This window comes from Toxorhynchites rutilus, chromosome 2, assembly GCF_029784135.1.
Source record: "Toxorhynchites rutilus septentrionalis strain SRP chromosome 2, ASM2978413v1, whole genome shotgun sequence".
NCBI lineage: Eukaryota > Metazoa > Arthropoda > Insecta > Diptera > Culicidae > Toxorhynchites > Toxorhynchites rutilus.
In genome coordinates, this window is record NC_073745.1 from 187,836,969 (window position 1) to 187,854,039 (window position 17,071).

General features: G+C 37.9%; 1 protein-coding gene across 6 annotated transcripts in view; it reads left to right on the forward strand.

Moving 5' to 3' along the window:
• Positions 1-17,071, forward strand: part of LOC129771119 (anion exchange protein 3) — a 147,989-nt gene that overhangs the window by 43,198 nt on the left and 87,720 nt on the right. Inside the window, exon 1 of one of the 6 annotated variants that reach the window (XM_055774466.1) lies at positions 3,820-4,245. The exons of the other annotated variants lie outside the window; for them this stretch is intronic. Coding sequence (XP_055630441.1) covers positions 4,198-4,245 — 48 coding nt within the window. The 5' untranslated portion in view covers positions 3,820-4,197. Of the gene's footprint in view, positions 1-3,819; positions 4,246-17,071 lie in introns of those variants that run through there. 6 annotated transcript variants of the gene reach the window in all.

Consider the following 17,071-nt stretch of genomic DNA (forward strand, 5'->3'; position numbering starts at 1 on the left):
TAAGTGATCATTCGTATGGAAATGGAACAAGAGGAATATCGTATTTTGATCGAACATTTTTATTGACTTTTATTGACTATTTATTTAACTCCTTAACAATCAATGCAGTGGTTGACGAAATGTTATTCCACTTCTGCTCCTTCGAGAACCACCGATAAACTGGTTTAGTGAATTAGAAATGGGCCCTACAAGCACCGCAGATGCACCTCACTCTGGAAGGCCAATAGAGGCTACGAATTCTCCAGAAATCGCAAAACAAAATCGACTGGTAAACAAGTGCAGCGGCGCGTTGATGATTCAAGAGTCGGTTTGGCGTTGTTGAAGCGTAATCGAGTGTACTTCTTCGTCGTTTTGTGACAATGAATGAAACGTGGATCCATTACCACACTCCTGAGTCCAATAGGTAGTCTGCAGAGTGGCACTGAGGCATATTTCGAAGACTTAGTCGTTTCGTACTACAGAAAGGGAATCGAAATGTTGGAAACTCGCTATACCAAGTGTATTGCCCTTGAAGGAAACTATGTTGAGGAATCAATACAGCTTTGTCTTAAAAACGATTGTTTTCATTAAAAATCCCGGGGCTTTTCAACCCATGTAGTATGAGTGTTACGAACGGCAACCGGCCAGGAACCAAAGGAAGCAAAAGGGTGAATTCATCTACCTACCAGACTCTCTCGGTTGAAACCCATTTCACTTTGAAGCGTAGCTGTCATGCGAACTATCAGCTCATTTTGAAAATAAAAATATGTACGAGTATTTCATAAGAATCTATATATAAAGCCATTCCATGCTAAACCGATATAGAAAAAATTGAAATTCCGGTGATCTTTCAATTTTCAGAAAACATAAATTTTGAGATATGCGACAATAGTAAATGATGTCCGATTGTGCTAATACTTTGCATTGGGTATATTATCGTGCAAATAAACATTACGCAGAAATTTCCAAATGAAAAATCGAGATAACTATATTTATTGGCACATAAAACTATACGTTTTGCCTCGTATTCCGAAAAAACGAAGTCCCAGAGTGTCGATTTTTGACAATTTTTTTTTTCCTGAATGACAGTAGATCTTGACGTTTTATGCAAAGCTAAGAAATTTGGCATCAACAATTTTTTTTCGAAAGCTCCCGATTTTCCTTCCTTTAGGTGATTTTTCGATTTTGAATAAAACTCAAACCGCTTTGCATCACTCTTCCTAAAATTGCTTCCGCATCCACCGTATTCTCCAGATCTGGCCCCCAGCGACTGTTTTCTGTTCGCAGACCTGAAGAGAATGCTCGCTGGCAAGAAATTTAAAACCGATAATGAAGTGACGGAAACTGAGGCCTATTTTAGAAAAACCGGAAGAGTATTATAAAAATGGTATCGAAAAGTTGCAAGATCGCTATAATCGCTGTATCGCCCTCGAAGGCAATGTTGAATGATAAAATTGAATTTTGCATAAAAAGAATTTTTCTATGTTACCTTATAAACTTTTCAGCCGAACTGTTAGGGGAGGTGGGGGTAAAACGGACATGTTAAGTAGAACTTCAATTATATCTTTCGAAACTCATGTTTCCTAAAACTTTGATGTAGTTCCTTGCAATTCAATATACTGTTTCTCTAAGTACTTTTCCAAATATTTTACAAAAAAGCGTTTTTCAATATTTTTTACTGAAATTAACACATACCGAAAAGTGCAACACTTTTTTCGATGCGGGTAATATGGACATATAGTGCGGGTAATATGGACAGGTTTGTGATATATGAAGCGTAGAGGTTTGTCGATCGCGAGAGGAATAATTTTGTTCAACCAAGGTCTGAACTCATCACGAATGTCGGTTGAATGATGAAAAAATCGAATTAATCCACCTAGAAGTGATATCGTGCTTTTCAACAGTATGAACGAACAGACCCTCAACTATTTTGCTTTTGGTTCCAGTCAGCTTCTGAACAGTCCACATTTGGCGATTTGATTTCCACTTATAGACGCTGGGCATTCTTTTCGCAGTCCATTTCACTCCCACTGGCAACTTTCCGTCTTACCCCATCAGTACAATTATTCCAATAATGCACTTAAAAATGTATTTACTGTTCCGTACATGCCTAATATCACTTCTTAGTTAACTCATAAACCGAAATATAACCATCAGCAAATTGAATTTTGATATTGAACCACTCAAAATGCTTAATATCGAAGCAGCTAAAATTACATCCACACGCGAAATCATGTATGATTTTCGTTTTTTGTTTCCCTTTCTCCACTTTTGATCAGTGTTCATAGGGTAGCTTAAATATCAAAGAATAACATGTAGAAGGTGTTCTCATTAACAGAAATCTGAAATTCAAAATGTAACTATACAAATCAACCACCTGTGCATATTACTCCCACTGTCCGTATTACTCGCGGTTCCCCTATATATAAATGTTCTGTTCGTTTGTGTATGATTCGAAAACTCGAAAAGTTCGAAACAGATTGAGCTCAAAGTCGGACACAATATACAATCCACTGCAAAGAATGTTGTTTTAAAAAAAGGATTATTAAAATAGAGAAATACGGGGAAAATATTTTTCATATGGTTATATAGGTCGGACTCGATTATCCGGGATTTCAGACTCGATTATCCGGAGTATTTAATTTTTAATTTTTCTTAGTTTTAGATCGGAATGTTGAATAATTTGTATAATAATTCCATATTGAATAATCAATATGGATATCAAATGAATGGGCTTGACTAGTAGAACACAGCTATTTATAAAAAATACAAATCCAATATAGCGGCCGCTACAAAATGGCGGATTACATATTTTCTCAGAACCCCATCAATATGAATATTCAATGAAAAGGATTGACTAGTAAAACACAGTTATTTTTGAAAAATGCAAATCCAAAATGGCCGCCATCACAAGACGGCGCCATATATATTTTTTTCTTAACCCCATCAATATGGGTATCAAATGTAAGCGCTTGACTAGTAGAACATAGCAGATCATGAAAAATCCAAATCTAAGATGACCGCAGTCCCCAAATAACTAATTACTTTTTAAATGAATACAATCAGGTTGTCCTGTTTGTATGTATGTTTGAATATTTGTCACCCCGTATGTTTTTTTTTTCAAATTGTGTACCGAACACGATATTTGCTGTTGTGTAAGTTTTTTATGCGTTTTTTGTGCGGTTCCCATCTCCCGCACAAAAAAAGTTTGCCTATATATGTTTTGGGTATAACCGAATCTGATACCAATAAATAGGAGTACCAGTTCAAAATTTCGAGAAAAATAGTTTTTTTTTCGTTTTCTCGCAAGTGCATCGAATGAACTTATGGAGTTTCTCAAACAAACGGTTCAATTATTTGACACATCTTTAGTTTTAAATACAATCTTACACGCTCACTTTCATAAAACAGATATGATTGATTTTTTAAATGATTACATAATGTACATAAATGGTGAAATGAAAATCGAATCCAATATAAGGAAATGCCTAGAATCCACAGTCACGTTTCTGCTTGACGGCGACGACGATTAGCTGTTCAAGTGACTGTAATGACCATAATCACCGGATTTGAACCCGTAACGTCTGACAAACAACGATTACACACGTCTTCGCAGCAATGCGCATTTCCACAAAAGTTTTCTGCACAATCCGTAGCCGTTTGCAAATGCCGTGTAGCCACATATAGTCATAGATACAATATCGAACAGTCGTTATACACCCCCTCTGTTTGTGAAATACTGTTGAATCTGTCCGGCATGGACATGCGAACGATATAGAACACACAAAAAAAATAACAGAGTCTAAACAAATGCCTTCTGCCTCTCGAATGCTATTCTATCGCAGTCATTCGCCGTTCTTTTGTCGGAATAGTACTGTCGATAAGAGCCAATCCGAATATTTTACAAGGCTATTAGTAAGTAGTAACTCGCACGCCGATGGCATCGAAAATGGACGATGACATCGTAATCAGAGTAGTACTCACCGAGTGTGAAGGGCGTCAAACGCATCCTTTCCGTTGATAAATCGAAGAAATCCCCTCTAATCTAGTGCTCTCAAATCGGAATACGCGGATTAGTCAGCGTGATGTATCTCCGTGCGAATCGATCCACTCTGTCTCTGAACCGGCTCTCTAGCGGTGAATTAAAAGTGCGAAGGGATAAACCCTGTTAACCAAGTTTCCAGCAGAAGAAAGTGTTCGTTTCGAAGCAGTATCATCATGAGTAAAGTATCTCCACTGGTTAAATTTCGGATAGCCGTCTTTCCGGTATGTGAATTATTTCTCATAAGTTGTGATGAAACGATGTTTCATTCTAAGTGACCAGCACTTTATATTCCCACAATCGAAATCGGGGTCGAGTGGTAGAATGATAACCACAACAGAATGATTATCAGCCGTGTTTGTTAGGTGTATCGTGCCCAGGAATGCTGCTATGCTATGTCTGAATTGAGTATAAACATTCGTTTTCATAAGCGCGTCTGATGAGCGCTTCATCGTTGTTTGTTTATGTTATGCCCTCCAAACTTTACGTGCTATATGTAGATTATTGTTCTATTTTTTTTTAAATATTTTGATACTGACTCATTTCTACTAAAAGGTTTAGTGTTAAAAGATTACTAATTGTTGCTGGAAGTCCTAAAAATGATGCACCCACTGTTCATAGAAGTCTAATAACTCGCAGATAATTATTCTTCAGAATAATTTTTTTTTATATTTTGTAGGAAATATGTTTTGTGTTTTTAACTAGAATAAAATAATTACAAACTTGTCGTAGTGGCCTGAATGATTCAAACTTAAGTGTTTTCGCACTTTCCTCTATCGCACGTGAATGAAGGAAGGGGTTCAAATGCCAGTCGCAACATTACGAATGTTGATCAGCTTCAAAGTAAATATAGCCAAACAAATCAATAATTTGTGTACTACAGTTCTCAATAATATTTACTATGTTGTCTTGCAACATTAAATATAAATAATCCGCCACTGGAGGAGAGAATTGTCTACCGCGTACTCCTCAACCAGACGAACCAACACAACACATCATTCTTGACCTTGTCCTTGTCGGCGGGAAATCGATCGCTTATCAGTTATGTTTTATTCCAGCCGGTCGGTCGGCATGCATGTGGTAGAGGAGGTGCATTTTTTCAAATTATTTTCATCCACTCCATATTCCGAATGTGTCTTCCAATATGCACACAAGCGCAAGCCCAAGCCCAAGCCCATGCATAGGCATTGTGTTCGAGCCGTGTCACATAATCAACAAATAGTCCATTAAATTATTCATAATTTACCACTACCTTGGTGGTGTGGCGGATTGCTATCGATAGCAGGATGGATTGACTCCACGCAGGTTTTTTTATGGGCAAGTGACACGGAAGCTTTAGTTGGTAAAGACCATTCGATTAGACCGTGATGTATTCAAGAAGTCTTTCGCCACCTTGTCAAGTCTGTGCTCGTCTGTGATGCGTTCATATCCCACCTGTTTCCTCTCCTATCGCCAGTTATTGAAACGATTTCGAGGTGAAGTGGATGCAATTCAAGTTTTTTTTCAAGTATTAATTATGTGATTGATAGAAAGTGAGGTAAAATTAAATTTATATTTCTTTTTTGAAGCCTTTTAAATTTATTTATTCTTCGTCTTCGAATTTTTTCGAACAGACTACATATTAAACCATATTCTAAAGTCTGAGTTTAAAAACGGACAGTCGTCGCTATCTAGTCCGTCTGAATGCAAGAGTTTCAAGGTCGAATAATTTACAGCTATCGGTATACTCCGGAAGTCTGGAACCGGCCATCCACGATAGGTGGCGTAGAGCGTAGCTTAGGAAACATTTTTGGACTCTTTCAATTTTCATAGACTGTACCGCATGGTACGGAGCATTGCGGGAGTTTCCATTGCTAATATTTTACGGTCAGATATAGACTATGTTCGACTTCTCCGACAGTTGAACATACATACAGTCAATCTCCAAATTAAGTGTGTACGCATGATTCTTGACGATACCTTCCATTTATTTGGTACAACATGTTTTTAAAAAATTTATTCTTTTGATGCATATTAATTACTCACACATTTAACTAGCTATACGCGCAACAAAATTCCGCGAAAATTTTTTTGGCTAATTTTTTAACACTAAAACGAAAAAATATCAAGGTATTGCAAAATTGAGAGTACAACTTGAATTTCTCCAAACAAACAATCCTTGTAAGTAAGATCATTGTAAATTGGCGCACTTTTTGACGTAGAACTACGTCTTTCAGGAAGGGTGCCATTAACGTTAATAACTATTTTCACTGTGAACGAATTCTCATGATTTGCATACCAATCGAATCGGAAATTCTCTAAGATTTGTTTGATATGCTATACATTAAAATTCGCTAATCTCTAAACGGTTTAAATTAACGAAAACTGGAAGAACTTCCTTTTTTCCCATACATTTGTTCTGCCGATATGTGTGCCAACCCTACCCGAATTTCGAAATGTTATTTTTCATGAGATGAAGAATTGAATAACTGTAAAATGTCAAGCGTCATCTAAACGCCCTAACTGTCAAGTTTTGATTGGCTCGATTTACGGTTTCCCCAACACAGACTTCAAAATCGATGTACCTGTGGAAATTCGCTCTGTAAATATACATGCAAGTCGGGGGTATTTTTTGGTGTTGAGTACTTTTGTACTCGCTAGTCGTTGTGCAGAACGGAATATGTTTCCCTAAAACGTAACAGGTGGGTAGTCACTTGGTGCAAGGTACGGGCTATACGGCGGATGCAAAAGAACCTCCCATCCGAGCTCCCGGAGCTTCTGGCGCGTCACCAAAGAAGTGTGTGGCCTGGCGTTGTCCTGATGGAAGACAATGCGGCCTCTGTTTATCAAAGATGGCCTCTTGAGTGAGTGCTACCTTCAAGCGGTCCAGTTGTTGGCAGTACAGGTCCGAATTGAACGTTTGGCCATAGGGAAGCAGCTCATAATAGATTATTCCTTGACAATCCCACCAAACACACAGCAGAACCTTCCTGGCCGTTAATGAGGGCTTGGCCATCGTCTGAGCCGCTTCAGCGGGCTTCGACCACGACCGTTTGCGCTTCACGTTGTCGTAAGTGAGCCACTTTTCATCGCCAGTCACCATCCGCTTCAGAAACGGGTCGATTTTGTTGCGATTCAGCAGCGATTCACATGCGTCGATACGGTCTAAGATGTTTTTTTGCGTCAACGTGTGTGGCACCCATACATCGAGCTTCTTTGTGAATCCAAGCTTCTTCAAATGGTTAATAACGGTTTGATGACTTATCCCCAGCTCTTGGCCGATGCTACGGCTGCTACTATGCCGGTCTTTCTCGGATAATTCAGCGATTTTGTCGCAATTTTCGACGACAGGCCTTCCGTAGCGTGGCACATCTTCGACGACCTCTACATCAGAACGAAAACGTTGAAACCATCGTTGTGCGGTGGAAATGGAAACTGTATCGGGTCCATAAACTGCACAAATTTTATTGGCAGCTTGAGATGCATTTTTGCCTTTGTCGTAGTAGTACTGTAAAATATGTCGGATTTTCTCTTTATATACCTTTCCAACAAGCTATAGTATGACTCGATACAATGAATACAACTAGAACTACGCGCTTACAACGACACCTCGCGGAAATACCGCAGGACTTTTTTGACAGCCTAATATAATTGCGTAGTTCTACGTCGAAAATATGCGGTCGTGTGCTAAATACAACCCTTTACAATTTTTTGTCAATGTGTAATGTCAACACCACCCAACCACTTCTTGGGCAGTGTTGGTTTTTGTTTTTTATTGACTTTTGATTTTTGATGTAGGATTACGTTTTTCGGGAACATATTGGGGTACAAATTGAAAATTGAAAATCGATTACATCGTGAAAATTGTCCAATTTCGATCGCTTATTGCTCAGTAAATTCATGACGGATTGATGATTTTTTTGCGTCAATCGATTTCGGCACACCATAACAATTTTTTATATTGAAGAAAATATTATATGTCATGAAACTAACTGTCGAACAATTGAAAAATTTCATCCCCTATCCTAACGGATATACCCACTTCTGATTGGTCGAAATTGACGACACATATGGCGGATCCCAAATACATGAAAGAAGGGGGAACTTTTATTCCTACCGAAATGTGTTCTCTAACAGAGACATCAAAACCAAACTGCCAGGCGGAAATCGGTATTGCAAATAGATTAAAGTAGGGGGAGCTTTTGTTCCTACCGAAATGTGTTCCCTAACAGAGACATCGAAACCAAGCTGCTTGGGGGAAATCGGCATTGAAAATATATGCAAGTCAGGGGTTGCTTCGAGAGATTTTGTATCAATGACCGATCGTTTATTGTGAAAAATTTAGCCCAAGTGTAGGTGTAAAATTGTATATGGTAGCAGTTGTGTTAAAAATGACTTGTTATATGAAACGATTTATTTTAATTTCCTAAAATTAAAAACCAAGGTGTGTTCCCGCTCGAGAACGGGTTTAAGCTGTCTGCTTTTAAACGGTTGTATTTAGCTTGTCCTGTAATCTGTTTGTATGTTTGTATGTTTGTAACATGTTTGTCTGTAGCGCTGACTCACATTAATAGAAATTTGACCCCCTTCCTGTTGACCGATTGATCTGAAATTTGAAACACATCTTTATCTCTGTAGTCATTATAAAACTGCGTATTTCATGATCTTGAAAATCCAAGATGGCGGCCGCTACAAAATGGCGGATCACATATTTTCTCAAAACCTCATCAATATGGGTTTTCCAAAACCCCATCGATATGGGTATGAAATGAAAGGGCTTGACTAGTAGAATACGGTTATTTAAGAAAAATGTAAATCCAAGATGGCTGCCACTACAAAATGGCGGACTACAAATTTTCTCAAAACCTCATTAATATGGGTATGAAATGAAAGGGCTTGACTGGTAGAACACGGTTATCATGAAAAATGCAAATCCAAGATGGCTGCCACTACAAAATGGTGAACTACATATTATGTCAAAACCCCGTTAATATGAGTATCAAATGAAAGGGCTTGACTAGTAGAACACCGTTATTCATGAAAAATGCAAATCCAAGATGGCGGACTATATATTTTCTCAAAACCCTATTATTATGGGTTTCAAATGAAAGGGCTTGACTAGTAGAACACGGTTATTTATGAAAAATGCAAATCCATCAAAATCCTACCAAATAGCGGACTACATATTATGTCAAAACCCCATTAATATGGATATAAAATGAAAGGGCTTGACTAGTAGAACACAGTTATTTATGAAAAATGCAAATCTATGATGACTGCCACTATCAAATGGCGGGCTGCATATTTTCTCAAAACCCGATTAATATGGGTATCAAATGAAAGGGCTTGAATAGTAGATCACAGTAGATCATGAAAAATCCAAATCCAAGATGGCCGTATTCACAAAATAGCAAATTACTTTATTAAACGGTTTTATTTAGCTTAAACTGTTCGTATGTATGTTTGTATGTCTGTAGGGTTGTCCCACATTAATAGAAATTTTACCAATAGGAACTGACCGAATTTATAAAATACCTTTATCTCTGCTGTCATTTTAAAACTGCTTATCTTGAAAAATCCAATTTGGCCGACACTACAAAATAGCTGATTCCATATCATCTCAAAAAAAAGGTTGAATGAGATATGTGTATCAAACGAACGAACTTGAGTTGGTGAACACACTATGTATTTTCTGCAATCCTCTCAGTATCGGTATCAAATGAAATTTTTTGACTGATAGAATACAGTACAATGGTTTTATTGTAGAGAAATATTCTAATGAAACAGTACATTACTAAAAACTAGAAAATAAAATAAGTAAAAAAAACTTTTTAAGTTAAACGGTTAAATTGTGATTAAACATTATAATGTACTAAAAGCTTGAAAATAATTAGGCAAGTAGCAGTTAGCAGTTATCACACCTCTCCTTCATTAGTCTAGGGCATTGATAAGACTAAAATAAAATCGTAAATTCGTAAGAAGAATATAAGACACTTTTGATTATTCACTTTTAACGTAGGACTACGTTTTTTATTTTCGTACCGGGGTGTTAGTTCAAAGTTTCGGAAACGAGAACGTGACACTTCGAGTGAAAGGTTTTGATCGTTAATACCTCTTTGTCAGCTGAACGCCGACAAAGTTAATTATTGACCCGAAAACTGGTTTCTATAGTATAAAAGTTGCTTTGAAAACAGGCTATTGAAATCACGCAAAATCGTATACGAGGGTCACTATTTATATTTCGGGAATAGGAACAAAAACAAATAGTTAAGCTGCGAATATATTTTTATTGTTTTTCAAAGTACTCGTCACGATGATCGATACACTTTTGCATGCGCTTAAACCAATTTTCAAAGCATTTATTCCAATCGACACGAGCCTTTTTTTGAGCGATTGTAAAAATAATGTGGGATCCAACGTGAACATAATTTTCGCACAACTAAGTGTTCATGTAAAATCGCATATATGCTGGTAGAACTAATGCTTAGGGATGCCTCAATCTCACAATAGGTTACATGACAATCTTGCTTAATCATTTCGTGCACAGCATCGATGTTTTCTGGCACTACAGTCGATTTTAGACGACCTTCACGAAACTCGTCGGACAGCGAACTACGACCACGATTGAATTCACTATACCAGCGATACACAGTGGTTTTTGATGGAGCTTCATCGCCAAAAGTCAAATTAAGTTGATTGACGCACTCTTGTTGTGATAATCCACGTCGAAAGTCGTAAAAAATCATCGCACGAAAATGTTCACGATTCAGTTCCATTTTTTTGCCGAGACCAAACTTTCAACTAAATATAAAATAAACAAATAGCGTCCGTATGACAAAATGTTCTGAGTACGTATATCGTCAAAAATGTCAAACTTTACGATGGAACCGTCAGATGGACTCACATGACATCAGTGTTGCCAATTCCTGAAATATAAATAGTGACCCTCGTATAAACGAATGCCCGCTCGAAAATCCACTCAGTTATGATTGCGCAGTGGCTAATGTACGATCGCTGGAATCTGTGTGTTTCCCTAACACAGATTTCAAAACTAATGCGTCAGGGAAAATCGGCGTTGCAAAATAGATGCAAAGTGTTTGTATCAGCATGCATTTCTGCAGACCGAAATGCGTTTCCCCAACACAGAATTCAAAACTAATGAGTCAGGGTAAATCTGAATTGAAAAATAAATGCAAGGTATGGGTATTTTTGTGCCCGTACGCATTTCTGCAGAACAGTATGAGTTTCCCCAGCACAGATTTCAAAACCGAGAAATAGATGCAAGGTGCGGATACTTTTGTACTCGCATGCATTTCTGCAGAACGAAATGAGTTTCCCCAACACAGACTTCAAAGCCAAAGAGTCTGAGGAAATCGGCATTGCAAATATATGCAAGGTGAGGGTACTTTTGTACCCAGAGGGAAATCTAAAACATATTGATCTCTTAGCCATTTTTCCGTTCACATGTTTTGGAAATTCATCTAAAATGAATGAAATGAACAAGAAATCATGCCATACGTCAGATTTGCAATGAAGAACGTAATCTATAACAATGCCTAAATTGTTCGCAATTGAATTCGGAAATTGTTTTATTCAATCACTGGTTTAATCAATACACTCAAATGATTACTAAGCCAACGCTAGTCCTACGTCAACCTTGCGGTTATATATTAGGTATGACCCACCCACAGTTTTTTAAATCTGAAAAACTCAAGAACAACAAACCATCTGCCCGTTGAACTTTAGCTTTAGGTTTAGCGATTATCACACCCAGATCTCAAATAGAGTTTACACACTTGAGGGAGGTCGAGTTCGTACTGTAGTCGAAGCGAATGAACGACTGTCTATGCGTGAACGAGATTATTTCCGTCTTCGTAATATTTATCTCCAAATCATTGTTGAAATTGTCAATCAGGGCTTGACAATTTCAAAACTGAAAAATGAAAATGACTTTTTTACTTTTCCTTTCTCTTCAGCCAGTTTCAATTTCGATTGTGTGTATTCACTACGCATGCTGAAACATCATTTTTTCAATTTCGTTTTCGTTTTGCTTTTGTAATGAGGTCCGAAGTAAGTAGGGCCTTGGCAACGTTTCTTCGTGAAACTAATGAGTCGAGTCCTATTAGCTTGTAACGATCCTCGTAGCTAGGGAGATTTGTCGGATTATTCCATGGTAAATTTCGTAGTGCGAATCGGATGAATTTCCGCTGGATCGACTCATTTCGCTGAACGCTATTTTGGTGGTAAGGCGACCACACCACACAAGCATACTCTAGAATCGAGCGAACTAACGAACAATAAAGAATCTTGATGCAGTGCACGTCCTTAAATCGCTTTGTGACGCGGAAGATAAATCCAAGTGTTCTGGATGGCTTAGAGATGATGTAGCATACGTAATCACGAAAGGTTAGTTTTGAATCCAGCATAACGCCGAGGTCTTTAATAGTGCTAACACGAACCAATTGAACACCATGTAGCTTATATTCGAAGCTTATCGAGGAACGCTTGCGTGAGAATGATATTACCGAAAACTTAGATGGATTCAAACAAAAACCTGTTGGTTGCGCACCATTCGGCGAAGATGTTGAGTTGCTCTTGTAAAATCTCAGCATCTCCGATGCAGTTCACTGGAAGGAACAATTTGAAGTCGTCTGCATACGAGAGTTTGAGACACTTCAAACTAAAGTTGACATCGTTGAGATACAACAAAAACAGGTAAGGACTAAGGTGACTGCCCTGGAGAACACTAGATGTTACTCGAAAAGGAGTAGATATTGTTTCACCTATTTTAACTGACATTACACGGTCAGTGAGGTAGGAGTGAAGCCATTTCAAAAGTGGGCCGTTGAATCCAAGACGATGAAGCTTAGCTACTGCGATGTCATGGTTGATTATATTAAACGCTGCCGAGAAATCAGTGTACACCGCATCAATTTGTTTCTTGATTCTAAAGAGCGGACGATGTACGATGTATACTGAACGAGATTTGTGGAGGTTGATTTTTTAGACATGAATCCATGTTGTTCTTCTGTGATGTAGTTGTTGCAGGCATCAGATATGAAGTCCAGAATAATTATCTCGAATAGCTTCGAGATAGCGCATAGGCAGGCAATGCCTCTGTAATTTCTGACGTCCTTTTTGCAGCCCTTCTTGAAGACCGGGAAGACGAATGATTCCATTTCCATGCATTCGGAAACTTTCCGCAGAGAATGGAGCGACGGAATAAAGTACTTAGGGGAAGTGGGGGCAAAGTGGTCACCCTAAGGAATATGCCCATTCCCAGCGCCCACATACCGATTTAAATTCCGTTTTTCTAAGAATATTATAGTTCAACTCATTATTCTTCAAGATAGCAAACGGCTTTCACTATAAAAATTCAAACAAGTACACTTTTCATCATTAGAAAAAAGGTGAAAAATCGAACTTTTTTTTGCTTGGAGGTAAAGTGGTCACCTAGTCGGGGCAAAGTGGTCACCCTCACATATCAAGCTAAATGGGAGAGATTTATGCGTTTTTTTCATCCAAATTTGTTTAATTTATATTTGTTACAGTAGGTACATGTATGAAATAAGCTTGGTCTGTTCACCTAGAGTCTCATTTTTAATTTTCTCTTGCATACAAAAACGTAGTAAGAAACACATAACGTTCCGCATAATGAGGCTTGGTTTAGTTGGAGTGGCATTTATCCAGGGTCAAAACCAAAAAAGGATCTTCTTCAAGAGCATGTGATGAGGTATATCAGCTTTAGTAAACAGAACATTGTAAGTTGTTATTCACCTATGAACCACTCATTTTTTCTGAGTTTCAAGAGATATGTAATTGGTTGAATTGAAGTATATAGTGTAGGATATAATAACTATCTTAAATTAAAAGTCTGGCCATTCGAACTTTACTGTTGTGTTCAGCCGCGAAACATTCAAAAAACAAAAATTCCAGTGTTTCATAACTATAGAACCAGATTGAAAAACTCTCGCTCCTTTACAAAATTAAAGTCAATTTCACATGAATTACAATAAGTTTCTAATTCGTAGGTCATCTTTAGTTCCCAATCAGTTCAAATAACCCATTCGGGGTGATTTTGACTAAGGTACGCCATGTTGTAGTGTATATCTTGTTCTACGCAGAGGATACTGCTCGTTGAAGCTCTTCAAATCACTCATACTGCATGTAAGTTGCTTCTACTATTTGTACGATCACTCCTCATAAGTTCTTGATAGGGTTTTGATCTGTCAAACAAGCTGACCAGTTCAGAATCTGAAGCCATTATCCATCGCACCATGCCAGGACTTTCCGGATGTCATGAATTGATGAAAAATTACCCAATTATCACATTGTCTTTGATGTGAAAATAGCAGAAAATGAATTGGAAATACTTCGTTGCACTTCTGATTGTTCGTTCGTGTTGATGGTAAGCTACCTAAATCAGGCCTTTTAGATTTATGCAACAAATTAGCAATAGCAACAAATTTCGACATGCAACTAAAAGCACAAACAGCCACGCGCAATCGATAAGGCAAACTGTCCCATCGCAAAGCAGGGAAACAAAAGTAAATCGAACGGTAAACGGCGTGGATTTAGGTTCTTTTCTTGAGGGAAACTTTTTTTATGCGGTCCCTATCTACCGCACAAAAAAAGTTTTTTTTCGAAGAGTCCTCGTATCAACACATTCAGTACAAGAAAATCACAGCGTCGGAAATCGAAATCCATGTCTGTACTACGTTCAACCATCGCTAGGTTTCTGTTGTAGCCTGTCTGTAGTCGTATCGTAAACGACTTTTGATCAGAGTCAATTTTCATAATTGGAAACGGCGGTTCGATAATGCATTCGATATTCGCATATCGATATCGCATGGATCAGTCGCTGAGGCCAAATCAAGCAATTTTCCATTTATTTTCGAAAGCGAATTCTCCTTCACCAGACTCATTTCAGAAAGTGATTTTGTTGCCTTAATCTCGTGCTCTGAGGAAGCATTGGTTGGAAGAAATTCGTTCACATCATCTTCAAAAGTCCACACCTGATTTGAAAGATTGCAATCAGGTATGGGCAAAATCGCATCGAAATTCGTTCAACAACACTCATTCACAGATAAAACTCACCCTTCTATTCTCCGTTTATGCCTCACGTTATTTGAGACAGAAAACATTCACCTATCCTCTTCGCAAAGTTCATTCTCGATTAGAACGGAAAAATACTGCCTCGATTTCCCTCATCTATTCTCAGAAATTTTTGCATTCCCTCATTTGCCTCTCGGAATGATGGTGATAGAATCAAACTGAAAACTTTTGCTTGAGCCAGCGAGTGTCTCTGTAAAATCATTCGTTTTTCACTCAAATAGCAATCGTTGAGCCTCGATCGCGGCAGTAAAATATAGGTAGATAGTTGAAATTGAGTTGTTTCCTGTGCACTATTGCAATGACATTTTTTTGTTTCTAGTATGAAAAGATCTAAGCCAACGCGAAATACCATATTAACGCAAGTTATTGATGAGCGGGAAGGTGGATTTCATGTGCACTTGAATGCTGACAAGGAAAAGAGTACAAGGGAAAATAAAATCATACATTCACGCAGATTCAATCTATTTTGACTCACTTGTTATTTTGTTTCGTGCGATCCTTCCAAAGGAATATTCATTCATTGAATGTTGTTTTCTATTCTTTGTTTTGTTATGTTTTGAAGATGGTCGGGGAGTGTAAAATGATTCATCGTGCAATCTCACGATTGTTTGCTGCATTCTTTTCGCCATGATTATTCCAAGTAGATACAAGAGTGATTTATAATCAGGGGTGGAGAAATGAGCGAATGAACTTTTCCATACTTGATTGCAATCACCCAAAACGGCGACGTAGTCATACACCGTTGCGTGGCTAGAGATCTGTTTAACCGCGTTCGTATTTCCGGAATACGAGGCCGGGCTCGAGTTCGATCGTATATAGATGCAGCAGATGTAGTTAGATCTATGAGGGAGTGTGAGGCGTCCTGCAATTTACTCCAAATCACTGATTTTCACAGCACTCCTCAACCTCTTACACCCAAAATTGATTTTTAGCTCATGTTTTGTCATCCCGATTTATGACATTAAATGAGACATAACATAACAGAAAATGTCATGACTCACAAATACTGGTAAGCATTTGTATAATATACATGGTACAGCAATATAAGAATAATACGAGCGAGCGGAACAAAAGACAAATAAGCTTTCCGTATACTTTGCCACATACACGGCCCAGACCGAGATAGATATTGTTCTCCTTCATGCGCTCCTTTTTTACTCTTAGAAAACACTCCCCAACTTCATTTTATAATCAGGTGCAATATTATCACGTATTTGCTGAGCAACTGCTATAGCATCATTAGCCATGTGGATAACGTGGTCGTGTAAAATAGATTTGCATTCCAGCCGGCCTTGGCTCGATCCCCATTGACGTCGTATGGGCTTTTTTTTGGCACTATCCCAAATAAAATGAGAAAAGAAAACAGAAAGAGATGTCTGCACGCACACATACAAACCATTTTTAAGCTTCTAAAATAGTTCATTATTTGCGCATTTGACATCTCTAGCACACTAAATGGCATCATTTCTGCCAAAGATGGAATGTTTTCTGTTAACGCTAGTTTGGGTGTACTTATGGAACTAGACTAATCGCAAAATTTATCTAAGTTAAAAATTCGAAAATCGTATCGTTTGAATGTATTTAGTATAAATTTATAGTCGGCCTGGATTGTTTCAAAAAGTGATATCCCTCTGAAATAAGAGAATATTCCGTATTGAATATTTCGTTATGAAAGTTATTTCTGTAATGCACTGTAGACATATTTCTAATTGGAAACTCAACATGATAAACTAGAATGAATCATTCGAATAAGACTGTCTGAAGCGAAAGGAACAAATAAAAAACTCATTTTCATTCCATAGTATCGTAAAAGACAAACCCTACTTTTCAAACTCAAGCGTACATGGCGCTAAATAAAAATCGACCATCGACATTGCTGCACATGCTCACTCCAGCATTCACAGGCCCCTGCATTCACTGTGTTTCGTCGCGACAAGCAATGAATTTTCTCCTCGT